Raw genomic sequence first — 26,029 nt, 5'->3', positions numbered from 1 at the left:
CTTGTGTTTTATCTAGTTTCTTTGATGCCTTCATTTATTATCACTAGTAATTTTGAGATGGTTTTCATCTCATTTAAGAAACATGATCGTTTTATTTCTTCTCTTTCCTTATGTATATCTTTCTTTCTTGTCTCAAAAAGCTTAGTCAGGATTTTTGGAGCTAAGTTAAATAGTGCTGATAATGTAGCCTTGTTGTGCACATTCCTGTTTCAAAGAGGAATAATTCCTGTTTCTCCATTAAGTGTAATTTTGATTTTTGGTTTTCAATAGAGCCTTTTTGTCATGTTAAAGAGGCGATCCTTTATTACTTTTAGGAAGAGTTCTAAAAAAGAATTCCCTTTTTGCATTTATGGAAATAATTATATGAATTTTTACAATTTTTCCAGTAATGATATTGGCTACGCTGACTTGAGCTTTAGTGGGAGAAAAATAGAAATGGTTAAAGTATATGTTCCTTTTAAAGTTATATTCTGCTTGCTAAAATGTTATCTAGAATTTTTGCACATCTATTAATTCATGAGATTACCCTGTCAACTTCTTTTTTGATGATACTCTTGTTAGATGTGATGATCAAAAATCTGTTTCATAAAAAGAAATGAAGCAATTTACACAAAAAGTAAAAGTAATAGCAAAAAAAAAAAAAACAACCCTCCACCCTCACTAGGAAAAAAGAAATGCTAAATAAAACCATAAATGAGACACCAAAATAACAAATTGACAGTTTAACAGTAATCCCAGTTCAGAAAATAAGAGAGTAATTTTCATTCATTGCCGGCGGGAATGTAAATCAGTACAACCTTAAAATTGTATTGTACACACTCCAAATCCAATAAAGCTGGTGGGGCAGGGGGTGGGGGAGAAGAGGATGATAAGATAGAAATGATTTTTAGTTACTTCTTTCTTGTACTTATGAAATTATATATATATATATATATATATATATATTACTTTACTAATAGAAATGTGCATATTCAGATTAAAACCACAATGAGATAGCACCACACAGCCACCAGAATGGCTACAATGAAAAAGACTGACAATACCAAATGTTGGTAAGGATAGCGAGTGGGAAACCATTGACTGTTGTCTAAACAAATCCATCAGCATTCCAAATTACAAATAAGTGTATTGTCCACCGAAGAAGTCCCAGAATGTTCGTTGTCCAGTCCCTAAGTCATATGATGTTCACTATAGCTTTATTTGTAACATATGCACTATAAAACTTAGAGTGGAGGAAAAGAGTTTCTCTAGTTGTGACAGTGAGCGGGAGCTACACTTCATTGTGGTGTGTGGCCTTCTTATTGAAGTGGCTTCTTCTCTTCTTTTGGAGCACAGGTTCTAGGCACACAGGCTTCACCAGTTGTGGTACATGGGATTTACTGCCCCCAGGCATGGGGGATCTTCCCAGACCAGGGATGAAACCTGGGTCCCCTGCATTGACAGGCAGATTCTTAACCACTGGACCACCAGGGGAGTCTGATTTTAGCATCTTCTTGTAAAGATTTAGGTAGGATTTAGGGACTCCAGCTCCTACAGAAGGATTCTAGCCTTAGGTAACCTACTGCAGTAGTATTATAATGGGGGCCAAGAAATTAAACTAACAAAAAATGTATTAGAAAAGACAAAGCTTATTCACATATGTAGGCAGGAGCTCACAAAGAAATAACTTGGCTTAGTAAATAGAGATAGGAGTTTGAGAAGGGGAGAACATGATGAGATGGTTCGATGGCATCACCAGACTCAATGGACATGAGTTTGAGCAAGCTCTGGGAGTTGGTGATGGACAGGGAAGACTGGCTTGCTGCAGTCCATGGGGTCGCAAAGAGTCAGACACGACTGAGCAACTGAAGTGAACTGAAAAAGCGAGAGGGAGTAGGGAGAAAAAGTTTTATGGGAAGAAAAAAAAGGGTTTCTTTAACAAAGACAAATGGGCTTTTATGGGAGATAAGATCATTTGTGATAATGTTTATTTATGTAAGTGATGTGGTTTTCTTCAAGGCCATGAAACTCCCCAGAGAGGGGATACATAGTAGTTTCAATCCCCGAAGTTTCTGTTTTTAGGCAGAAAAGGGAGGGTTCAGACAAAGTCTCTTTCTGCATATGTTGATTCTCAAATGTCTTCAACTCAAAATCACTTTTACGCCATTATGGTATAATTTGGATCCTTTCACTTACACAGAAATAATTTAGATTATAATTAATATAGATAAAATACATATAAAATAATTGCATAGAAATGATAATTTGAAAAACATATACACCTTTTCCCCATTTTTCCTAGTAAACCTTTCCTCATTCACTGCCTCAGGGAAAGGGTGGCGCTATTTGAACACACACAAAAAAAGTCTTTTGCTGAGGTTTTTTAAAATTATTATTATTTATTTGGGTGCACCAGGTCTTAGTTGTGGCGTGTGGGATCTAGTTCTCTGATTAGGGATCAAACCTGGGCCCCCTGCATTGAGACCATGGAGTCTTAGCTGCTGGACCACCAGGGAAGTCCCCTTTTGTTGGCTTTCAAACTTCCACAGTTTAGGGAGGCCCTGTGGGCAATGAGGGGCTTCCCAGGCGGCACTAGTGGTAAAGAACCCTCCTGCCAATGCAGGAGACATGAGTCGCAGGTTTGAACCCTTGGTGGCGAAGATCCCCTGGAGGAGGGCATGGCAAACCACTCCAGTATTCTTGCCTGGAGAATCCCCATGGACAGAAGAGTCTGGTGGGCTCCATAGGGTTGCAATGAGTTGGACACAACTGGAGCAACTTAGCACGAGCTCAGATGCAATGGGAAGGGTGGTGGCAAATGGAATGGAGCTGGACTCTTCACTCCTGAGACTAAGACTGAGGGGAGAAACGGATGGAGTTAAGTGTGGGCTAAAATGTACTCTCCACCTCCCACCCCCAACTCCAGGCTGAACCATGAGGGGCAGGGACAGGATCTGAAATCCCAGGTAAATTGAGGATGCTTGGGTGGATGCCAAGGTAGAGAAAGACCTCTGAGCAGAAATGGTGGGGTGGGTGCCCAGCTTTGGGCGTCCCAGGAGCAGCTGACTAGATTCCAGAGTCCCAGAGGACATGGAGGTTCTGTGGAGAACCAGTGACTTCCAAAGTGACATCTGGGACATGCTTTGAAAAGTGGATGAAAATGTGATTCTCTGGGTGATAGAATTTCAGGTGATTTCAATTTTCTTACTCAAAATTGTGTTTGTGTTTTAAACCTGCTGCCATGAGCAAGCTTTAGAAGAGAAAATCAAGTTTTAAAAACTCCAGTCAACAAACATCAATTGAGCAAATTTTCTATGCCAGGCCATGGGCTTGAATCCTGGACTTCAAAACAGCACAACGCAGGCCCTATTCCAAGCTGATTGAGATCTAGTGGAAACAACAGACATGAAAACAAGTAGTTGAATCCTGAGCATAAGTGATAAACACACAGGTTTTAGCTTAAGCCCGATGAAGCCCATTAAAGCTGAAAGGTTGGTTCCTTTGAATCCACCTAGTGTTTTTCATATATCTCAATTGTTTACTTGATAAAATTGGTCAGTGTTTTTTCTGTTACTTACTCTTTTAAAAAATAAATTTCATAGTTTGATACATTATTCAAATGTTCAGTTCAATTCAGTTCAGTCGTTCAGTCGTGTCCGACTCTTTGCTATCCCATGAATCGCAGCACGCCAGGCCTCCCTGTCCATCACCAACTCCCAGAGTTTACTCAAACTCATGTCCATCGAGTCGGTGATGCCATCCAGCTGTATACAATTTTATACCACTATGTGACTTGCTATCACATATCTTGATATGCTGGCCCATTTGCTGATGTACAAAGACCCAAATCCAGCCAAAAATGGCAGTTTGGGGGTATCAGTATATAAATTATCTATATAAAAGATATATTAAAAAGTTGAGGATTGAATCTGTCATGCTGCCACCCGCTGTGCTGATGGCTTATGGGAGATTCTCTATGGTCACCTGATCAAGAATGAAAAGCATCTTTTAGTCCAGAATTTATATGATGGTTAATTTTATGGACACAAACCCAGCTATTTGCTCAAACATTCTAGATGTTGCTGTGAAGGTGTTTTTAAGATGAGATTAACACTAAACTGATTTCTTTCCATAATGTGGTAAGCTCATCCAATAAGTTGAAGGCCTGAATAGAAATGCTGACCTCCCCAGGCAAGAAGGAATTCTACCAGTGGTTACTCTGCCGAATCTCCAGCCTGCAGGCCTACCCTACATACTTTGGACTAGCCCAGCCTCTGCAGTGAGCCAAGTCCCTAAAAAGAAGCCTCTCTCAGGTCTTCCCTGATAGTCCAGTGGCTAAGACTCCGTGCTCCCAACAAGGAGGCCTGGGCTCAATCCCTGGTCATGGAACTAGATCCCACATAGAGCTAAGAGCCACAAGGAAGATCAAATATGCAAAAACTAAGACCTGGCTCAGCCTCATAAATAAATATTTTTTTAAAAAAAGAAGAAGCCTCCTTCTCTTCTCTCTGTAAAAACACACACACACATCCTGTCCTCTTTCTCTGGAAAATTCTGATACAGCCTATAAATATTCATGTTCCATATTTACCCTCACCAACCCCACCCCCCTCACCCCCTCCCAGTGCCCTAGTATTATGCTGCCCACAAACACTCAGTTCATGGCCGTTGGTCATTCTTCCTCTGTCATCCCAAAACACAGGGGTGATGAATGGTTATCAGCATCGGTAGCACCACTTCCTGCTCTGATGTGGCACAACTACAAACACCAGTGCTGAAGCCAAACCATGCGGTTTGAAATCCTAGCCTTAGAGCCCAGAGCCAGCCCTCAGTCAATTCAGCACAGATACAAGACATTTGTTCACCAATTCTTGACCCTTAGATAAATTTGCTACCTTATCTTTTTCAAAGAAAAACCTATGTATGCGGGAAAAAGACTTTTCAGACAGTAGTGAGTGGTACCAATTAGATCTAGTGAGAGTTGCTCAGAAGACAGACTGGGGTGGTGCTGGGGCCACTTCTTTTTTTTTTTTTTGAGGCTCCAGATATTATAATGAAAAAAGAAATGCCAAAGAAAATTATGAAAATTGTGGCTCATTTCAAGTGTTTACATTTCATTGATTTATTCTTAAACATTTACATTTTAAATGTAATGTTGTCTCTGTGTGGACTGTGTTAGCTGTTCAGTCATGTCCGACTCGTTGCGACCCCACAGACTGTAGCCCGCCAGGCTTCTCTGTCCGTGGAATTCTCCAGGCAAGAATACTGGAGTGGCTTGCCATTCCCTCCTCCAGAGGAACTTCCCAACCCAGGGATTGAACCCTGGTCTCCTGCTTCGCAGGCAGATTATTTACCATTTGAGCTCCAGGGAAGTCTCCTGTTGTCTCTGTACCCAAATAAAAGAAGCATACACTTTAAGACATAACTAGTGAGAAAAAAAACAGAGACATTACTTTGTCAACAAAGGTCCATCTAGTCAAAGCTATGGTTTTCCCAGTAGTCATGTATGGATATGAGATTTAGACTATAAAGAAAGCTGAATACTGAAGAATTGATGCTTTTGAGTTGTGGGGTTGGAGAAGACTCTTGAGAGTCCCTTGGACTGCAAGGAGATCCAACCAGTCCACCCTAAAGGAGATCAGTCCTGGGTGTTCATTGGCAGGAGGACTAATGTTGAAGCTGAAACTCCAATACTTTGGCCACCTGATGCAGAGAACTGACTCATTAGAAAAGACCCTGATGCTGGGAATGATTAAAGGAGGGAGGAGAAGGGGACAACAGAGGCTGAGATGGTTGGATGGCATCACTGATTTGATGGACATGAGTTTGAGTAGGCTCTGGGAGTTTGGGATGGACAGGGAAGTCTGGCATGCTGCAGTCCATAGGGTTGCAAAGAATTGGACACGATTGAGTGACTGAACTGAACTGAGTGAGATCATGTGAGGTTTTATAGAGAATAAGAATTATTCTCTATAAAATTACACATGCTTTTCAACTGTCTTAATCTTTCTTCTTTTTAAAATATTTATCTTTTGGCTGCACTGGGTCTTAGTTGCAGCATTCGGGATCTTTAGTTATGGCATGTGTCATCTAGCTCCCTGACCAGGGATTGAACACAGGGCCCCAACATTGGAAGTGCAGGGTCTTAGCCCGTAGACCACCGGGGAAGTCCCTGTCTTAATCTTTCTTCATTCTGAAGCCTGCCCTCTCTTTCTTGAATGGTGAAGTTTCCCAGCCCCGGTCATCAGTGTATTTATAGTCCACAGCAGCAACTTTACACCAAGCTGGCATACTTTTTTCTTCCCATTTTCCCTTGTCAGCAACTTAATATTTTTATTTGACATGTGCTCAACATAAATTTGTAAGGCATTTTGCTTTTGTTAGTGGGTATTTTTCTAGTCCTTTCTCTCTATATTTTATAAACATAGATGTACACACATAGTTTTACTTATAGTTCTATACATATATGGTTTATTTTTCTACTATAAATGCAATAACATCATGTATTTTTTCCTATGAAATATTTTATATACAAGAAAAATACAACCACTGTGTGTGCATTAATTATAAAGCACAATAACAAACATCTTTATTTGAAAAAGTGGAATATCACTTACACCCTGATGCTGCTGTGTGGGTCCTCCCTGTGACATCACTTTCTCCCACACCCCCAGGGTTACCACCATCCTGAATTTGGTGTATACTGTTTCTTTGGGTTTTTTTTAGCCTTACCATATAATGTAGGTATTCCTAAATAGTACAAAGTTTATTTCTGCCTTGGTTAGTTTTTCCTTTATAGAAGTTTTTATTATCCTGCTAAATTTCTAAGTATATGATGCTACATAAATGGTATTTTTTAAATTGGTTGGGTTTTAAAAAAAATAATTTCAAACTTTACAGAAAAGTTTCAAGTACTATACAAATAAATTTTTCTCCTCAGTCATTTGAGAGCAAGTGGCCAACAGGAAGCCTCATCACTGTAAGTACTTTGGAGTCTTGATTCTGGCAAACAAGGAGATTCTCCTACAAAACCAAAAGACAAACATCAAAATCAGGAAACTGATATTGACCCATCATTACCATCTAATCCTCAGATTTTTCTTTTCAAGGTCCACCAGTTGTCCTAAAGAAGTTCTGGATAAAGAAATGGTCTAGTACAGAATCACGTGCCGTGTTCGGCTTTCATGTCTGTGGTGGTTGCTTTTCTTGACTTACATGACTTTGACAATTTTGAAAATGACAGGACGATGATTTTGAAGGGTGTCTCTTAGTGCTCATCTGCCATGTCTTCGTAATTAAATTCAGGCTGTGACCTTCGGCAGAAGTCTGGCCAGATGCTCTTTTCTCCTGGCATCTTCTCAGGCTGCACACGATTTAGATTTGACCCATACTGGTGAAGTTCACTTTGATCACTTGATGAAGGTGGCTCAGCCAGAGAAGTTACCCTTTGTAATTAGTACTTTGAGGGATGTACTTTGTGTGTGTGCATGTTCAGTTGTGTCTGAATCTGTGACCCCATGGACTGTAACCCGCCAGGTTCCCCTCTCCATGGGATTTTCCAGGCAAGAAATACTGGAGTGTGTTGCCATTTCCTCCTCCGGGGGTTCTTCCCGACCCAGGGATAGAACCTGCATCTCCTGCATTGGTAGACAGATTATTTACCACTACGTCACCTGGGAAGCCCCAGGATGTACTTTGCAACTGTGTAATCACCCTGTACCTTGTCAAACTTAAAAAAATTTTTAAATTTGGCTGTGTTGGCTCTTAGTCGTGGCACGCAGGACCATTGTTGTGGCATACAGCCTTCTCTGGTTTCAGGGCTTGGCTTAGTTGCCCTGTGGCATGTGGTTGAACCCAAGTTCCCTACATTGGAAGGTGGATTCCTAACCACTGTATCACCAGGGAGTCCCCAAACTTGTATTAGTTTACTTGTATCTGTGTGGACCCATGATTTCTTATTTTATTGAATGAATTATAATCCTTTACTATCAATATTTACTTGAGGCTTAAACTCTAGAAACAGAAGTCTCTCAAGCCAGCTTCTTAACCCAAATCTCTTGTTCTCTTCCTTATTTTTTTCTCTCAAAAAGAATCCTGGTTAGAATTTAAGTTCTCTTTTTCCTTCCTTGATTCTGTTTTGTAGGGGCTATTTAGACCAATTGTGCATCTTGGACTAATTTACATATGTCCAACGTGCTTTTTCATTATCTGCACAGTCAGTCAATACTGATGACCCTGGGCTGTCCCAGCAATTACTATCTCTGAGGTCCCACTCCCTAGGGCCATCTGCAAGTACCAAAATCCATTCTCTCCTTTTCCTTAGTGCTTACATGGTAATGGAGTAATCCATGTATACATGGTGGCCATCTAGGCTAATCTTTCCAAGTCTTGCTTGCAGTCAGACATAGCCATGTGACCAAGGTCTTATCAACGAAATATGAGCAAAATTGATGTGTGGCATTTCCAAGTATGGGGGGTTCTTAAGACATTGCCTGTGGCTCTTTCTCCTTCTTGCCAGCTGAGAGTCCTACATGGCAACAGGACACTTCACCATTTCTTGCTTCAACAGTACACACAATGACAGTGATCTGGGGACAGATGAGTGACAAGATGGAAAACATCTGAGACCCAGGTGGTCACATGGAGCAGGACCATCCCACTGCTATGGACCATTCAGTTCAGTTGCTCAGTCGTGTCCAACTCTGCGACCCCATGAATCGCAGCACGCCAGGCCTCCCTCTCCATCACCAACTCCCGGAGTTTACTCAAACTCCATCGAGTCGGTGATGCCATCCAGCCATCTCATCCTCTGTCATCCCCTTCTCCTCCTGCCCCCAATCCCTCCCAGCATCAGGGTCTTTTCCAATGAGTCAACTTTTCACATCAGATGGCCAAAGTACTGAAGTTTCAGCTTCAGCATCAGTCCTTCCAATGAACACCCAGGACTGATCTCCTTTAGGATAGACTGGTTGGATCTCCTTGCAGTCCAAGGGACTCTCAAGAGTCTTCTCCAACACCACAGTTCAAAAGCGTCAATTTTTCGGCTCTCAGCTTTCTTCTCAGTCCAACTCTCACATCCATACATGACCACTGGAAAAACCATAGCCTTGACCAGATGGACCTTTGTTGGTAAAGTAATGTCTCTGCTTTTTAATAAGCTATCTAGATTGGTCATAACTTTCCTTCCAAGGAGGAGCATTACCCAGGAAATAAACCTTGCCCAAAGCCACTGGACTTGTTTACAGCAGCTTAGCCTTCAGCCTTCACTCACATACTCCACCACCGGAACCACCCCTAGCCCCACCCCCAGCAGCTGCGGGAGTTCTCAGGAGACAAAATCCCACACCACACGCTGTCTGCACCAAGGGTGGCCAGAGTTTAAAGACTGTCCCCAACTTCTCTGTATGTGTGCTTTTATGGAGCTCCCCAAATCTTTCCTTTTGGTTTCTTTGCCTCTCAGAACATTCTCAAGATGATTACGGAGGAAGAAAGTGATTGGCTGGGTTCCTCCTCAGTCTCCTTGCTGTGTTTTGGTGAAGAAACAGACTTTTAAAGGGGGCACAATATATTTTTAAAAAATCAAAATTGCCTTACTATAATTAGCTCACAAAATAGTTAAGTCAGCACTGTACCCTTTTCTGATTTAGTTCTGGAGAGCTGGGAAATATTCTCCACACCGTCCTTCATGTCAAGAAAAATGTAGGGCATGTTGACTGAGGGTGGCAGGTTGGAATTCAAAAGATAATGAGATAAGACTGGGTGTTCATTTTGCCAGTTTTTAAAAATAGTATAAATCTATTTCTTCCCAATGCTGGTACTATGCCATCAATCACAGAGTTTGGTCAAATAATTCTAGGCACTTGTGAAAAAGAAAAGCACACATTTCCAAAGGTGAGTTGAGACTGGCCTTGAAAAGCTGGTGCAACTCTTGTTTCTTTGCCAGGATACTGGGCAGGACCAGAGACAAGCTGTCCCCTTGAGCCAGAGCAAGACAACCAGCACACCTGCTGCTCATGGGTTTCTCATCTTCTCCTCTTTCCTCCCCTGGGAACTAGAAAGTTACTTTAAGGTGGAAAAAAATACAGTGGTCCCTTGATATCCAAAGTAGGGCATAGGTTGCAAGACACCCTGCAGATACCAACATCCACAGATGCTCAAGTCCTACATAAAAAACAAAAAAAGGTTTGCATTATCATCTGTGCACATCCTCCTGGACACTTTATTATTTTTGAAAAGTGTTTATTTGGCTGTACCAGGTCTCAGTTGCAGCATGCAGGATCTTCAGTCTTCATTTCAGCATGTGGAATGCTTAATTGCAGAATGTGGTATCTAGCTCCCTGACTAGGGATTGAACTGGGGCCCCCAGCATTGGGAGTCTTAGCCACTGGACCACCAGGGAAGTCCCCACCCTCCCCATACACTTTAAATCATCTCTAGATTACTTATCTCATACTATATAAATAGCTATAAATAAAATGTAAATGCTATGTAAAAGTTAGTTGTTAGTGTCCAGCATATGCAAGTTTTGCATTTTGAAATTTCCGTAATTTTTTTCCCCAATATTTTTGATCCGAAGTTTGTTGAACCTGCAGATAGAGAACCCAAGGGTATGGAGGGCTGACTATTGTTACTATAAAACCGTGTGTGAGTCTATATTCTGTCAAGTCTATCCCGGAGCTAACCAAATAATTTAGGGGCACATAGAAGGACCCCACCCTCCTCACAGAACCTAGTAAGCTCTGTCCCTCAAACGCCCACCTAGGACTGGGCCATTTGGAATCATATTTACCACCATCCCCACTTGGCACTGCACCTGGAGCTAGAGGGTCCCAGGGTACCATCCTTCAGTTTCATCTAAACTGTTCTACAGGTTTTTCAGGGTTTGTACTATGAAGCTGGGGCCTTTCATAGTTTCACACTAATCTAATTTTCTTCTTTAATATTGTTTCTCTTTGTTCATTTTGGTATGAGGATGAACGTTTTCACAATCATGGCTTTTTTTTCTTTGCCAGCACTCTAGTCTTTTATACATGTTTCAAAGCCAGAAGAGTGAAGCCATAATATGTGGGCTGGTTGGAGCAGAATCTAACAGTCAGGATCCTACTAACATGATTGAAAGAATTATCTGCTCCTGAAAGAGAAAACTGTCTTCCCAATATCACATTTTTACTCAAACTCTTTATATAATAACTTTTTTTTATTAAAAGTGTTTTTCTGATTATTAAGTAACACATATGTGTTTCAGAACAGTTGGAAAATACAGAGATATATAAAAGAAAATAAGAGTCTCATAATTCCACAACCGACCAGAGCTAGTCACTCTGTAGGTTTTACTCTGGAAACACTGAGCCTTTGCTCACCTACACTTCAGAAATCTAGCCACAGACTGTTTTCTTTCAAAGCAGTCATGTCTTTTCCCACAGATTATGAAATAGAAACATAAAAAACATACTCAAAGAGAAGAATGAGGTTTCTTCACAAAGTGGTTTCCTAGAAATCCTCCCTTTTCTGAGTGCCTATGAGTCAGAGACTCTAATACAGACTACCAGATTTATTAAAATAATAATAAAAATAAGAAGAGACCAAGGAAAAAAAAGGTGAAGGGCTTATCTCCAGATTCCCCCCCGACTTCTCACACCACCAGGGGCGGGGTGCCCACTTTTCTTCCGAGCGGGAGGTTTGTCAGTCTTAGGGGCTACAGCAAGGCGACGAGGGAGAGCCTGGGAGGGAACCTAAGAGTTGAAGGGAGAGAGAAGAAAAACTCAGTGTCATGTCCTCCCAGTACCCAGCTCCTGAGGAAAGATGTTGTGTGTGGAGAAGGCTGGAGTTAAGACAACAAAGGGGAAGGGCCACACTACAAAAAATGGGATCCCGGTCAGCGGGGTCAGGGCGATCATGTGGAGGGCGAGGGACAAGTCAGTGAGAGCCCCCCACCCCTTCACCCAGCCCTACTTTCCTCACCTCTTTCCGGGGGATCTCACCCAAGCGGGAGTCTGTGTTCCTTCTGGGGGCATTTTCCCCTCGGCTGTCAGTCCTGCCGTACAGATCAGGGGATGAGGAGGGGCAGCTGCTCCCCTCTCTCCCCAACACTCGGGGAGAACTATTTCCCGGTGCTGTCTCTTAAGAATAAGAACAAACAAGATAGACCCGGGGATCCAACAAGAGGAAACATGAGTGGAGTCACATACTGAGTTATACTAGGTCATCACAGTCCTAGGACTCTCAGTTCTGAGCTGCAGGGTAAAGAGGAAAAAATTAAAGTAGAAAAAAATGCAGAAGAGATTTTTTAAGAAGTGAAAAACCAAAAAGAATAGAAGAGACAAAAGGAAGGTGGGGAAGAGTGAGAGATGGAGGAAGAGGAGGAGACTCCAATCTACCCTCACTTCTTCCCCAGAGAAGGACAGAAGACACTACTCAATAGACGACACACTCCACATTCTTCCCATTCACAGTCCAGATTCCTTCCATCTAGTCCCTCCTCCCTTCCCTCCCAGGGTGGTACCCGCCGCCGCTGTGTTCCAGCCTCTTCAGGTAAAGTAGCAGATCCTCGGCAGGCAGCGCCTCCCAGCCCCGAGCTTGGTAAAGTCTTAACAGCTGAGACACTTCCATCAGCTGCCTTGAGGATGAGGGCCCATCTCCACCTGAGAGACACATCATGAATGATCATCATCCTGGGCTGGCCCCAGCCCTTATCCCAGCTCCCAGAGTCCAGAAGGGCCTTCAGTTCCAGGTACCGGCTCCACACCTGAGACCTACCTGTAAACCAGGACCTGCTTACCTCTCTCTGGGGAGCCACCGCTGGGACCGCCACTCTGTGAAGGGGCCGAGGGAAGCTCATGGACCCGGAAAAGACTGGACGCCATGGTTAAAGGAACTTTAGTTTTATGGACGGGGGGCGGGAGGCGTGGCACCTGAGGGGTTTCCTCCCAAGATGGGGCAGTCAGAGGACCTAGCCAAAGGAATGAGATTCAGGATGAGTAAATGGGGCAAAAGCCAAGGAATCCCAACAGGCTTAGCCTTCATGGGGCTTTGTAACCTTTGCAGCTCCTGAAGACCCAGCCCTGGTAAGTGGATCTCCTGCCTCTTTTAGGCCCAGCCCCAAACTTCTTCAGAGTTGGCGCTCACCAGGCTTAGGGGGAAGCTGGTCGACGGATGGGTTCTCATGGCTCTGGGGTGCAGTCTCCAGCAGCTGGGGGGACAAGACAGTAGGGCTCCCTGAGGACCACTGAAGAAAGAGACCTCAGGGTCTGCAGGAAGCAGTGGGGAGGAGGTAGGAGCTGGTTTCCTAAGTTCCAGAAGGAACTGCTGCAGCAGAAAGAAGGGGGACTGGGAGAGGCAGAAACTAGGATGAAGTCTTAGTCCTAAAGAGTCCTCGCCTCTCAGAGTAGAAAGAGAAAATGAGGAAGGGAAGGAGAAAGCAAGAGGGACAGATGGGCCCTCTTACCTGGTGCAAAAAATGCTTGAGGCCCTGCAGCTGGGAAGGGGGTGGCAGGCCTTCCTTCAGGAAGCCATCCCCCTCAGACCCAGGGTCTTCCTCAGGGAATGGTCGCTCTGCCCGGTGATCCGGATGGAAGGTCCCAACTGCAGAGAAGGCCTCCACTGTACAGTGAAACAGGGGGCGTGTGCTGTAGGGGGAGGGGCTCCTCCACCAGGCAGCTCACTCAAGGCCTGGAAGGAGGGGGCCTGTCACACATAAGTGGGGCTTTGCGGCTAGAAGATGATCACAGTTGAAAACAGCTGGAGGGGGAAGGATTGAAGGCAACTGGGAGCTGGGCATGGCTGAATTCTAAGACAGAAAAGTAGACAGAAGGGGAAGGCTGTAGTCCCTGGATGCTGAATGAATAAATCCTGCCACAGCACAGAATGCTTTAAGATAAACAGACATGTTCTGGTTCTTTCACCAGAACATGCCCTCATGCTTACTTCAACCTGGGTTGTCTCATTTTCACCACACAGAGCACCCCATGCACCCAAGTCACAACTGACTGAATCAGATGTGGCCACAGCTCAAGATTGGCTGATCTGAGGGATGGTTACCAACCCACCAGACCGCCTCTCTTTAAACTTGGACCCAAGAAACAAAAGCAGGTTGTCTAGAGTTTTGCTAGAGTCGGTGTCACAGCTGCTCAAAAGCCATGTGCAAACCAAAGCAGCAAAAGCAAGAACCCAACGGGGAGAGAGAGCTGGTTGTTCAAGAGGAAGAAGCAGAGTCCAGAGCCCAGGTAGGCCCAGGGCAAGGAGGAACAGCTGCGCTGTTCCCGGCAGCCCCTGGTGCCAACTTTGGTTCTCAGTAAGCACAGATATGTCCAATTTCCTAGAGTCTAACTCCCTGTATTTGAACCGACTAGAGTGGATTTCTGCTACTGGTAAGGGACAGTCACTAAGACATCTGGGAAACAGAATGCTCACGCCCCCGGCAGGCAGGAAGTTAGGTTAAGAGACAGCCAGTCAGCGCGGGGAAGGGGAACCGGGTGACTTCTGTCCCCAGGCACCTGAAGATGACGTGAGGTCCGGCTTCGGCTCCAGCGGCTGGAAGGAATGCTGGCTCTGGAAAGTGGGGCCCAGCAGGAGGCTAAGATCTGGGGAGGGGCTGCAGAGAACAGGCGGTGGCACCCCAGGCAGCTCCTCCCGCGTTTCCAGGCTCTGCTGCAACACGGGCTTCAGGGCCACAGCCACGGGGGGCACCATCCAGATCCTCCTCTCCCCCTTCTCTGGTTCCTGTGGCCCAGGGCTGGAGGGGCTGGCGGGCGGAACCTGGGCACAAGAGAGGGTGCACTTAAAGAGATGAGACGTGCTACAGACACTTTAATAAGATTACAGATTAGTAGAACGTCCTTAGAAAGGGATTTGGGAACATCTATCAAATTTCTGACAAATTTTAAAATGCATATTTTTGACCCTACAATTCCATTTCTAGAAACTGTATAGAGATACTGAACCAAGACATATTAATGACAATTTCTGCAGCACTATTTGTAGAAGCAAAACATAGGAAACAACTTAATATCCACTAACAAGCACTTGGTTAAATAAGTCATACAACTGTGTATAAAACGCAACTTTTCTGTGAGGGGTCGGGGGTGGAGCTGGGGGTGGGATACACTCAAGACACCAGTAACAGCTGCTGCTTCTTGGGGGAGGAACCAGGAGACTGAAGTGCAGGCATAGTATGGAGATTACTTTTCACCGTATACCTTTTTGAACAGTTTGGTTGCTTTTTTATTTTATTTCATTATGTTTTAAAATTTTTGGCTGCACGCCATAGCATATGGAAACCTTAGCTCTCCAACCAGGGATTGAACATGTGCCCCTGCATTGGAAGGCTGAGCCTTAACCCCTGGACCACTGAGGATGTCCCTTTTGTTTTGTAAAATTACTATGTGCACATTATTATCTATCACCAAAAATATTTTAGCTAATATTAAAAAGTTAAGTGTTAAAAGAAGGAAGTAGGAGATGCCAACAGAGGAAGGGCGAGGGTTGAGACTCCTCTAGGGCAGGACTGAGCAACAATTTCTGACTCTTCCCATCACAATTACTTCAGCTGCCCTTTGGCAAAACTAGCATCATGTGTTACCCTCTCTTAGGCTGGGAGAAGAAGCTGATACCCAGTGCTGTGGGGCCAGTCTGGGCAAGTGGCGGCCACGGCAAAAAGACAGCTTTTGATGAGACAGTTACTCTTTGGGAAAGCTCACAGAATTTTCCTAAAGCTGAACTCCGGACTCTCCTTGGGAGGGAGCTAGATGCCTCAAGAAAGACATTTAGACATTCTGTCTAAACAGAACCCTGATGGCCTACCGGGGGGTGGGGCGGCAGGGTGGTGGTGCTGAGCAGCCGGGTGGCCTCCTCCCAGTGGGCCTGCAGCATGGCCTGCAGCCGCTCCACCAGCTCCACCCGCTGTTCCTCCAGCTGCTGGTTCCCACTCTGCAGTTCCCGCACTCGTGCCTGCTCCCGGGCCAGTCTGAGAGGAAAGATGCAAGAGATGATGTCAGGCCTTGGAGAAAGCAGAAACTCAGAGAACAGGAAGGGCCACAAGGAAAGGTGGAAATTGTGAGAGGAGCTGGGCCAGTGCAGAAGAGACCAAGGCTGCAGGGGAAGGGACCAAGGCCTGATGTGGAGACTCCAGGGTCCAGTACCTGAGCTCATAGTCCTGAGCCACCTGCTGCTGCCGCTCCTCCCGCTCTGCTATTTCCACCTTGAACTGAGCTAACTGAGTGGACAATTCCTGCTGGTGCTGTCCATTCAGCTCCTGCAGCTGCTTCCTGAGAGGACACAGGTGAGAAGGACTGAGGATGGAGAAGGAAGTCATCCAGTAAGAGAAAGCCAGCATGTGTGCACAGGACAGTGAGCCAGCAAGCCAGCCAGCTAGCCCTGCCCTGGCAGGGTCGGGGGGGTGGGGGGGGGCATTGTTCAGGAAGGAAGCAAGGATGGCTGAATGGGTTCCCTAGAAGCAGACACTTAAATGAGGACTTATCTGAAGGTGGTTCATTTAAGAAGCATTTCCAGAAAAAAAAAAGCTGGTAGGGGAGTAGGGGAAGGAAGGGAGAAGGCATGTCTGGATGTGCTGCAGGTCTCAGCTCAGCACTGTACACACCAGGGGCTAGAGAGCTAGAAATTGGTATTCCTGCAGCCATCAGCTATTGGCTAAGTGCTCCTTCCTATGGGGGGAAAGTGGAAAATCCCCAAGCAGGTCTGGCTCTCCTGTGAACCCGAGGCAGGTCTCCCACTGAGAGACAGACAGGGGCCGGTGTGTTGGAAGCTGGTAAAGGGATCTGAGAGGGTCTGGGTGCCCGCCCCCACCCCCACCTGCTGCTGCTGTGGAGAGGCAGCAGCCGGCGAGCTCCAAGCACCTGTGATGGTCCCTCAGGGAGGCTGCCTGCCGAAGGCTGCTCTCCTGCGCCTGGGCCAGCCGCTCGGTCACCCGCTGCTCCAGCTGCACCGCCAGCTCCGACTCCATCTGGATCCGCTGGCTTTCATACCGGGCCTGGGAGTAAAGCAAGTGGGTGGGTGGGGGAGGTCATCATCAGCTCCATTCTGTTTGGGCTTAGAAGCGGATGGAGGATGTAAGGTAGATTAAAGAAAAGATCCATGCACCAACATTCCCTCCTACATCTGACGGACAAAAGAAAGAGAATTTTGTCCCAAGGAGTGAAAGCGGTTTCCTTTCCTTACAAAACCATGACCTTGGACGATACAAATGGTTTTTTTGTGCTTTAAAAAAAAATATTTATTTAACTCCTTGCAATTACCTAAATTCTTTTTAATTTTTAAAAATTATGGTAGGAAACGCATATACAAAGCTTACCTTCTTAGGTAATAAAAAACTTACCATTTTTAAGTGCAGCATTAACTACATTCACATTGTTGTACAGATCTCTAGAAATTGTTTATCTTGTAACTGAAACTCTATACCCACTGAACAACAACTCCCCATTTTCCCTCCCCGGCTCCTAACAATCACCACCCTACTTTCTGTTTCCATGAATGATTTTATCTGCTCTAGGTATCTCATTACCTAATTTTTTTTTCTTAAGTTTCAGGTGTACAAAATAGTGACTTAGTGATTACACATTATAAAACAATCCCCACCCAAAATTTTTTAATGAAAAATCTTAATGATATATACTCTCCCTCTGAGCTGGCAATTTCACTTTAAGGAATCTATCCTACAAAAGGAATGCCAGAGTCATGGACAATGATGTTCACTGCAGCATTATTTATTTTTGGCCATGCTACAGCTTACAGAATCTTAGTTCCCCGACCAGTGACTGAATTTGTGCCCTCTGCAGTGGAAGTGTGGAGCCCTAACCTTTGGATGGCCAGGGAATTCCATGCAGCACTTTTGTTTTTTTTTAAGCTGTGCTGGGTCTCCATTGCAGTGTGCAGGCTTCTCTAGTTGCAGCTCATGGGCTTAGCTGCCCCATGGCATGTGGGATCTTAGTTCCCAGACCAGGGATTCAACCCTCATCCCCTGCATTGGAAGGCAGATTTTTAACCATTGGAGCACCAAGGAAGTCCCCAGTGTTATTTTTAATAGTGAAAAAAAATTTGGCATCAGGGTAAATTTCTCATCAAAAGGAAAATGCTTAAGTAAACTATGATTCATACATTTATTGCAATATAATTCTTTAAAAAAAAGATGTACATCTCTATGTGTTGACATGGAAAGATGTCTGATATATTACAAGGTAAAAACAAGTTGCAGTGAGTGTGTGTGTGTGTGTGTGTGTGTGTGTGTGTGTATTTAAAGCACCAGCCCATAAACGCATATGAAAAAGTTCTGAAAGGATACACACTGTGTACTTCTGTACACTTGAACTTGTATTACAGATCACTTTTATTCACATCTTAAAAATATTTTTTAGAGTTCTCTGGGAAGACTACCTTGACCCATCCATATAGAATTGATGGCTCCTTTCTGTCTTGGATATTTACCTCTGATAAATTAACTTTGAGATTTAAACAGAAATTGAGTTTAAGACTTTAAAATAAGCTGACCGAAAAAAAAAGTGAAATGAGAATAATGACTCTAAAAGATGACAAGAAAGGAAAGAAAAATAAACACCCAATAGGCAAGACAAAATAAGATATAAAGGGGACTTCCTTGGTGGTACAGTGGCTAAGACTCTGTGCTCCCACTGCAGGAGGACTGGGTTTGATCCCTGGTCACACAACTAGATCCCACATGCCACACCTAAGACACTGTATGGCCAAATATTTTTAAAAATAGTTATTCTTACTCTAAATTATTAGGGCTTCCCTGGTGACTCAGTGGTAAAGAATCTGCCTGCAATGCAGGAAGCCTGGGTTCAATCTCTGGGTAGGGAAGATTCCCCAAAGAAGGGAATGGCAACCCACTTCAGTATTCTTGCCTGGAGAATCCCATGGAGGGAGAAGCCTGGTGGGCTACAGTCCATAGGGTTGTAAAGAGTCGGACACGACTGAGAGATCAACACTTTTCTAAATTATTAATCATACTCCTTCAAAAATGTGTGTGCCAGACAAGCTCCCCATGTAACTGGTGAGCTCCCTATTGCTGGGACTGTGCTAGAATTATCCCAGCCCAGAGCTTACACACAGGAGTTGTTCAGTAGGTTTACTGAATGCACACATACATGCATGCAGCTGGCACCAGTTCAGGGGCTTATAAATTACTACTGAATTGTTTACTAATGTCTTTACCCTTGGCCCTCCATGATAAATTAGTTCCCATGTGGTCAGCCCTCCAATTCAATGGGCCAAGTGAAAAGTGTGTTCTCTCAAAACTGGCCTCTCTAACCTAGAAATCTGGTGTCTCCTTAAGTCAACTATTAATAAGGAAAGAAGTCTCTCAGAAACTCATTAATTTGCTCTTAACAATACATTTTACACATAAAGGCCAAAATTCTAGTTAGAAATGGGAGTGTCTGCCCTGACTCCTGAAGCCACTTTGCCTCAGACCTCCGTCTCCCCGGCAGGGACACTCCCCTAGAACCTCAGCCTCCTGACCTGCACCAGGCTCATCTCCAGCTGCAGGGCGTCTCTCTCTCTCCGAGCTGTATCCAGTTCTCCTTCCAACCGCCGCACCTCAGACTGCACCAAGGCCAGCTGCTGCTGGGCCTCCCGGGCGGCCTGGGCCTCCCTCTGGGTGTTCCCCTAGGAAAGGGCAATCAGACTTCAGTTTGTATCTCATTTCCTGACTCCTGGTTACCTCTATTCCCTGATTCACCCTCCCATATCCTAAGACCCAAGCTCCCTTCCTCTTCACCTGTGACCTCTTTCCTCATCTCTGTTGAATCTCACACTTCAGTTTTCTGTATATTTGATGCCCCCAGCCCTTCCTGCAAGCCCTACCCTCTCAGTCGTCTCTCCTTCACTCTCCATCCTGCTCCACTACACTGTGTGTTCTGACATCCGTCTCATTCAATTATTTTGTCCTTCATCTGTTCCTCAACTGCCCCTTCTACCTTCTCCCTTTCCAGCTGAGCCTGGCTCTCCTCCTGCAGCGCCTGGTAGCGCTCCTTCAGCTGGTGCTCCTGCTGGGCCCAGCTCCGCCTTTCTTCTTCCAGGGCCACCTGCAGTGTCTCCAACTGTCGACGCTCACTGAGTTGCCCCGCCCGGGCCTCATCCAGTTCTTCCTGCAGGACTTGGCAGCGCTGCTGTTCTAGCTCCAAGCTCAGGGTTAGAGCCTGCCTCTCCTCCTCCTACAGCCCCAGGATAAAACCAAGATCTTAGCATGCCCTCAGGAGACCAGCAATCTGACCACTCACCCCCATACAACGTGCCCGCTGAGAATTATATCCATGAAAATGCAATAGTTAACAAGCCCACAGGATGTCAATATGGTAAATAAGAGTTTCTGTACCAGAATTAGGGAGACCCGGGCTCAGATCTCAGTCTGAATCCCAGCTCTGCATTTACTTTGGGTTCTGAGGCACCACCCTTACTTGTAAAGTGGGCATATTACAGTCCACCTTGTGTGGATTAAAGTTAAAGCACAATGTCTGGCCTGTAGTAAGTACTCAATATATGATAGCTGTCACCACTGTCATCAAAAGAAATTCCACAAAGACTAGAAAATTCAGCCTTACAAACATGTACTAGCCAACCAGCAGCCGCCACCAGCACTCCTGGACTGTTAGGAATGTCAGTACCAGCATGCATGTAGCAAGCATGTGTCATGCAAGCAAGAAATTCTAAACCTGGCTACTAATTCATGTGGGTAATCATCTTATCATTTCAGCAATGAGAAACCTAAGTCTCACCCCCATACCTTTCTGAAAATATTTAGGTTCCCCAACCCCTCATATATCAAAACCTCAGGGAAAGGACCCAAGAAATCTATATTTAAAAATAATTCCCAAATGATTCTAATGAGGATACAATTTGCAGAGTCTCTCAAACTGGCTTGATGACAGAGCTCACTTTCTGTAGAGTACCTAGCAGAACTAGTGTTTTGAAGAACACACTTTGCTCTGGTGCAACTCAAATTATGAACTCCCACAATCCACCAAAAGCCCATATCCCCAGACTTCCCTGGCAGTCCAGTGGTTAAGGCTCCTTGCTCTCAACCTGGGGGGGCCTGGGTTCAATCCCTGGTCGAGGAACTAAGATCTTGCATGCCAAGGGTGCAAACAAAACAAAAACAATCCACATCCCTCTAGAAGTAATGACCAGCCTTTATTCGAATTAACCCAGGCGAGCATTCTCACCAGTGTCTCTTTCTCTCGTTGCTGCAGTCGGGCGCCTTCCTGCTCACGACTCAGGGCCTCCATAGCCTCAGAAAGGCTTTGTTCCAGGCGGGTTACTGTCTTTCAGGGAGAGAACACAGCATGGAGGAACTGAGGAGAATCCCTACATGCTACCCTTCGAAAATCATTACCAACATAAACTTTAAAAGCAAGGGTTAACTAAATGACTTGGAGGCCAGAGGGATGAGGAGAACTGAGCAGACATCAACCACGCAAGTCTGACAGCAGAAACACTGAAGGGAGAGGACACAGGAGAAGAATTATCAGGCTAGCTATGGCAAGCTGGAGGTCAACCTGTGAGGTACCCTGGTTCCTCCCCTGTCCAGCCATCGGTGACCCAGGTTCTAATGCCTCGTGATCCTGGTTGCCCACCTCCTGCTGCTTGCTTCTAGTGAGTTCAGCTGCCTGCCGTTCCTCCTGGAGTCCCCGAAGCACCTCTGTCCGCTCAGCTTCATGCCGGTTCCAGCCCTCCACCACACGGGCCAGGGTCTCAGGAAAGGAAGGAGGTCACATAGAATTTCAAATAATTTTTCTTCCCTCTTTGTGTCCATAGGAGCAGGGCCAACAGCCACCTTCTTCCAGTGGTCAGCAGACCCAGCACTTACCCGCCCCCAACTCCTAATGTGAACAAATAAATGTTGGTTGGCCTCCCCCTGTATTCTTTGGTGCCCCCCATGGAGAGACCACCCGCATTCCACGCCCCTGGCACCTTGTCCAGTTGTTCAATCATGATATCTTTCTTTCGGTCAGCAGTCACGGCCACGGCTAACTGTTGCTGAAGCTCAAGGACACGGGTCTGCAGGTTCTGAATATGGCGCTCACAATGCTGGGAAGAAGGGTGAGGAGGTCTGGGTGTTGCCACCCTTAGTTTGACCAAAGCTCCAAACTTTCCAGTTTCTCTATGGGGGAAGACAGGGAGCTTGGGTCCCAAGACCAGAACATGTTTGAAGAAGGAGAATCAGGAATTCCGGAGCCTGAGCTCTCCAATGCCTTCCTCTACCACCTCAGGAAGCAGGGGTTTGGTCTCCAGCCTCTTCCCTTTCCTAGATCTCCTGAGAAAAGTTTCCATGAACCTTTTGGCAGGGGTGCAGTAGTCCATGCTGCAAAGAGTGAGAAGTTACTCCTGCCTTAAGAAGCATACTGGACACAACGACTCAGCGTGGCAAGGGGAAAGGTGAAAGCCTTTCATTCACGCCCAGGCAGTTTAAAATAGAGGAAGAGAAGGTTCCAAAAATGACAACACAACCAATAATTCCGACTTTTCCTCTGCCTCATCCTGCTCTCTGCCCGCTTCAGATAGGCTGAGGCTCCAGAAACAAAGCTCATTATGTCATCAGTAGCTTTGCACAAGCCAACAATTTGTTGTTCATTCACCAAACATTTACAGAGTATTTGTTTGTGTTGGGTATGTTCTGGACTTTAGGAAGACACTACTGAAAAAGATAAGGTATGACCCATGTGGAGCTTAGGTTTTAAAGAGGGGAAACAAACAAGACATACCAGACTTTGATAAACTATATGAAGGAAATAACAGAATGATCTGAAGGAATACCTGGAGGGGAGGTGTGCCATCCTAACAGGATGGTCAAAGAAGGCCTTCCTCATAGGAGAGCCATTTGAGTAAAATCCTAGCTTGCAAGACCTTAATCTTTTAGCACTTGGCCCTATTTCTAATCTTTGCTTCTGTCAAAAGGAAGCCTTTGTATCTCACCTTGCGACGAGTATGCTCTGAATCCAGTGCATCTCTCAGTCCCTGAAAATCTGGGGGGTTGAGCGGGGGCCCTGGCCGAAGACTGGTGTAGCGAGGGAACAACTCCTCAAAGGCCTGGGCTGAGCTGGATGGAGACAAGTCTTGCAGCGGTCGGGTGCTGAGAAGATTAGGTAGAGAACAGTAGGGATGGGAAAGCTTTAGAGACCCAGAGTCCCATTTCCAGACATTTTACAAATAAGGAAACTACAACTCAGGGCAAGAGCCATGCCCAAAGTCACAAAGTTACGTAGATAAATGACAGAGCCCTAGAGAGCACACAGGCTTTGTGAGTCAGTCTATAGTACTCCTTCCTCTACTCCACACTCCCTGCAGCAGGAGTCACAGCAGAAAAGAGCTAATTCTTTCGGAGGAGGAAGGACCTAGAAAGCCAGGTACTAAGCAGTGGATGCCTAAGTTCCCAAAGGAGTAAGCAGGACAGAAGAAAGGCAAGGAAGGGTAAAAAGCATCTTAGGTCCTTAAGAGGTACAAAAGCAGCAAAGGGAGAACTAAGCAACAGAACACTTGACTTTCCAAGAAAGAGAGGAAGGCAGCTAGGAGAACCCCAGGGAGAACTCACTTAAGCAAGGTGGCTGTGCTGTCACTGTCAAAGGAGTCCTCTTCCCGTCTCTCAGAGTCGGCACCTGGAGTCGGGGGATCCCCTGCAGGCAGCCAGAGGGACCCACAGCCAGGGTCAGGTAAGGATGGGGACAGGGATCACTTGAAGGAGAAGAGAGGAGTGGTCCTTCCTTTCTACTTCACCCACTCCTCCTGCCTCTCTCCGTAAGAATGGGAGCCTTTTCTCCTGAAATTTCTTATCTCTGAGTCTAGGTCTCCAGCCCACACATATCCTGCTAGCTTTCTCCACTTTTTCCTACCCCTTAAATCTAGGTTCTCCTTTATAGAAAATCACTCACGATAAGCCGCATCACGTGAGGTCTGGAGCATGCTCTGGAGTTGACCCCGAACACTCTCCATCTCAAAGATATGCTTGGAACCATCCTAGAAAAAAAGCAATGCAGAAATCAGATGCAATAATCCATACTGCATCCAGGGTAGATGGCATCGAGTGGCCCCTAAGGCCCAAGAATTTTTACTCTCACACCTTGGAAAGCAAGAAAAATAGAACTGATTCAATGAGAAACTCAATTGTCTATGGAAGCCAGAGAGGTAATGCAAATGAATTAACTGGGCATCTTAAGGTAAGAGTGGTGAGGATTCCTTCCAACTAGAAAGCAAATATCCTGTATAAAGACTCTGCTGTCCACGGCTATCAGTTTTTCAAACTCTGGGAGGCCTAGACAGTCTGCAGATGGGTTATGATATGTGTTTTATCTGACACTATCTTCTTGGTAACATGTATAATTGATTAAACTGTTTTAATGATTTACATACCAAATTTTGAACTATACAATCAAAACAGTTTCAAGATGAAAGGATCTTAGAATATTTTCCTTAAATCCCTAGTTTCCTCTTGGGATGAAGAACCCTTATCCTCATTTCCAGCACCCACATCCCAGTTAAAGTACAGCAACCTACCCCATGGGTGTCTCTGAGGGGAAAAAAAAAGTAAGTCTCACAGTTTTCCAACTTATTATGAATGGCTCAGGACTCTCATCAACATTTGCTCACAGGAACAAGCATGGTAGTTAAACTGTGTAGTTAAAAGAAATTATGGAATCCAACAACAGGGGCTCAAATCTCAGTAAAGCTCTTTTTTTTTTTTTTACCACCCCCAATCCCAAGACCCTAGAGGTGTCCAAGGCAGACCTCCCTCACCTTCTTCTTCAAGTTGTTCTCCAATCCCACTGACAAGCTGTGACTTAGTCCTCGGGCCAAGCCATCCAACACCTCACGGGGAGGTGGGGAGGCGGCAGGTAAATACAGCTGGGCTCGTGCTGTGCTCTCTGCCTGACGACTGAGGTGCAAAGAAGTATACAGCTGGGAGGTCACCTCAGAGGACACTTGGTTCAGCCCAGGGGCTTCTGATGACTCACTCAGGAGGTCCTTGGCCCGTAGGGGTGAACTGGGGCTGGCATCTGATGTTGCCATGAGTACAGGGAAGAGACAACTGGAGACAGCAGAGGTGGGAACTCCTGGTTCTGCTTTAGGAGAGCCCAGGGGAGTAAGTACCGGGAGAAGGAAGATTTGGGAGAAAAGAGGAAGACTCCGAGCGAGGGATTCTTGTTGAGTGAGGGTATGGAGCCTTTCTGGTTAAAGGAAAGGTTTCCAACAGTTCCAGAGGCCATGGGAGAGGAGAAAAAGGATTTCTTTCCACAGCTCCTGGGAACAGTGGAAAAGGCGGGTGCAGCCAGGAGCGGGTGGGGATGGAAGACCTACTGCGAGGCAGGCGCACCACTGCAGTTCCGCAGTTCCTCTGGAGCGCTGAAAGCTGCAGTTCAACTTCTGGGCCAGGCTCTCATAGTCCACTGAGCTCTTAAGTTCTCACACCCAGCCAGAATGCACAAACTGAAACGGACCCAAATCCAATAGGGGCCTAATTTCTGTCCAGCTGTCTTATGGCCCCTCAACTGGCTCCGGTCTCAGCGAGGCAGGAAACTCACGCTCCCCACCTCTCCTCTTCACCCATGCACCCGTTCCATCCAGGATCAACTCTCTGGTATATCCCCTTCGATCCCTCCGGGCAAGAAAGCCGTAGCATGGCTCCCTAGAATCCCTCCCTCTCTGCTACCCCAAAAGCAAGTTTGTGAACACTCAAGTCACGCCCTCTAATGGCCCTAAAAAATACGCTCAGGCGCTCCAGCCTAGCCTGAGATCCCCTACCTCGATAACCCCGTTCCGATTACTCCCCACACCTCCAGTCCTCAGCCCCGCAGTTTGCCAAGGTGGGAACTAGGGAATGCCTCCTCCCCCTGAGACCTGGTAGGCGAAGATCCAAACAACCCCTCTTCTCGCGCCCTTCCCAACACTCAAAACCGTTGGCAGGCTCCCGCCCACCTTCCTCAGCTCCGCCTCGCTCGCTTCGATGACGTCACCAGCCCAGGATACAGTGCTTTCCGCCGCTTCCAGCTTATGGAGCGGAGAGCCTTAGACGCGCATGCCCAGACCCGGC

General features: G+C 45.7%; 1 protein-coding gene across 8 annotated transcripts; it reads right to left on the bottom strand.

Annotated features, from left to right (window-relative positions):
- Window positions 1–11,515: 11,515 nt before the first annotated feature.
- Window positions 11,516–26,023, bottom strand: CNTROB (centrobin, centriole duplication and spindle assembly protein). 8 transcript variants are annotated; one of them, XM_070479040.1, is made up of 20 exons: window positions 25,741–26,023; window positions 24,736–25,425; window positions 23,874–23,958; window positions 23,537–23,618; window positions 22,921–23,077; window positions 21,919–22,035; window positions 21,582–21,698; window positions 21,171–21,269; window positions 19,926–20,162; window positions 19,468–19,614; window positions 16,830–16,963; window positions 16,116–16,241; window positions 15,778–15,940; window positions 14,472–14,733; window positions 13,424–13,578; window positions 13,105–13,168; window positions 12,758–12,928; window positions 12,482–12,620; window positions 11,941–12,013; window positions 11,516–11,711 (listed from the first exon to the last, which is right to left on the bottom strand). In XM_070479040.1, exons 2-20 carry the CDS (start codon window positions 25,006–25,008, stop codon window positions 11,586–11,588), a joined length of 2,727 nt encoding a protein of 908 aa, XP_070335141.1. In that variant the 5' UTR covers window positions 25,009–25,425; window positions 25,741–26,023; the 3' UTR covers window positions 11,516–11,585. The 8 variants fall into 8 exon arrangements, with proteins under 8 accessions (XP_070335141.1, XP_070335142.1, XP_020724759.2 ...); XM_070479041.1 differs by having other exon boundaries at window positions 25,915–26,018; XM_020869100.2 differs by having other exon boundaries at window positions 24,736–26,023.
- Between the last annotated feature and the right edge of the window lie 6 nt (window positions 26,024–26,029).

The sequence above is a fragment of the Odocoileus virginianus genome, chromosome 17 (assembly GCF_023699985.2).
Source record: "Odocoileus virginianus isolate 20LAN1187 ecotype Illinois chromosome 17, Ovbor_1.2, whole genome shotgun sequence".
NCBI lineage: Eukaryota > Metazoa > Chordata > Mammalia > Artiodactyla > Cervidae > Odocoileus > Odocoileus virginianus.
Note: the sequence above shows the minus strand (reverse complement) of the source record. Positions and strands in the feature narration are given on the sequence as shown.

What these genes read in the sequence shown, in the direction of transcription:
- CNTROB (XM_020869100.2), bottom strand. Translation starts at nt 25,008, where the DNA reads ATGGCAACATCAGATGCCAGCCCCAGTTCACCCCTACGGGCCAAGGAC. An exon ending in CTCAGCTGGAAAGGGAGAAG is followed by an intron (nt 19,615 to 19,925) that starts GTAGAAGGGGCA and finishes GCCCTTTCCTAG; the next exon opens with GGGAACACCCAGAGGGAGGC. An exon ending in CCAGCTTCCCCCTAAGCCTG is followed by an intron (nt 12,929 to 13,104) that starts GTGAGCGCCAAC and finishes TCCTTTGGCTAG; the next exon opens with GTCCTCTGACTGCCCCATCT.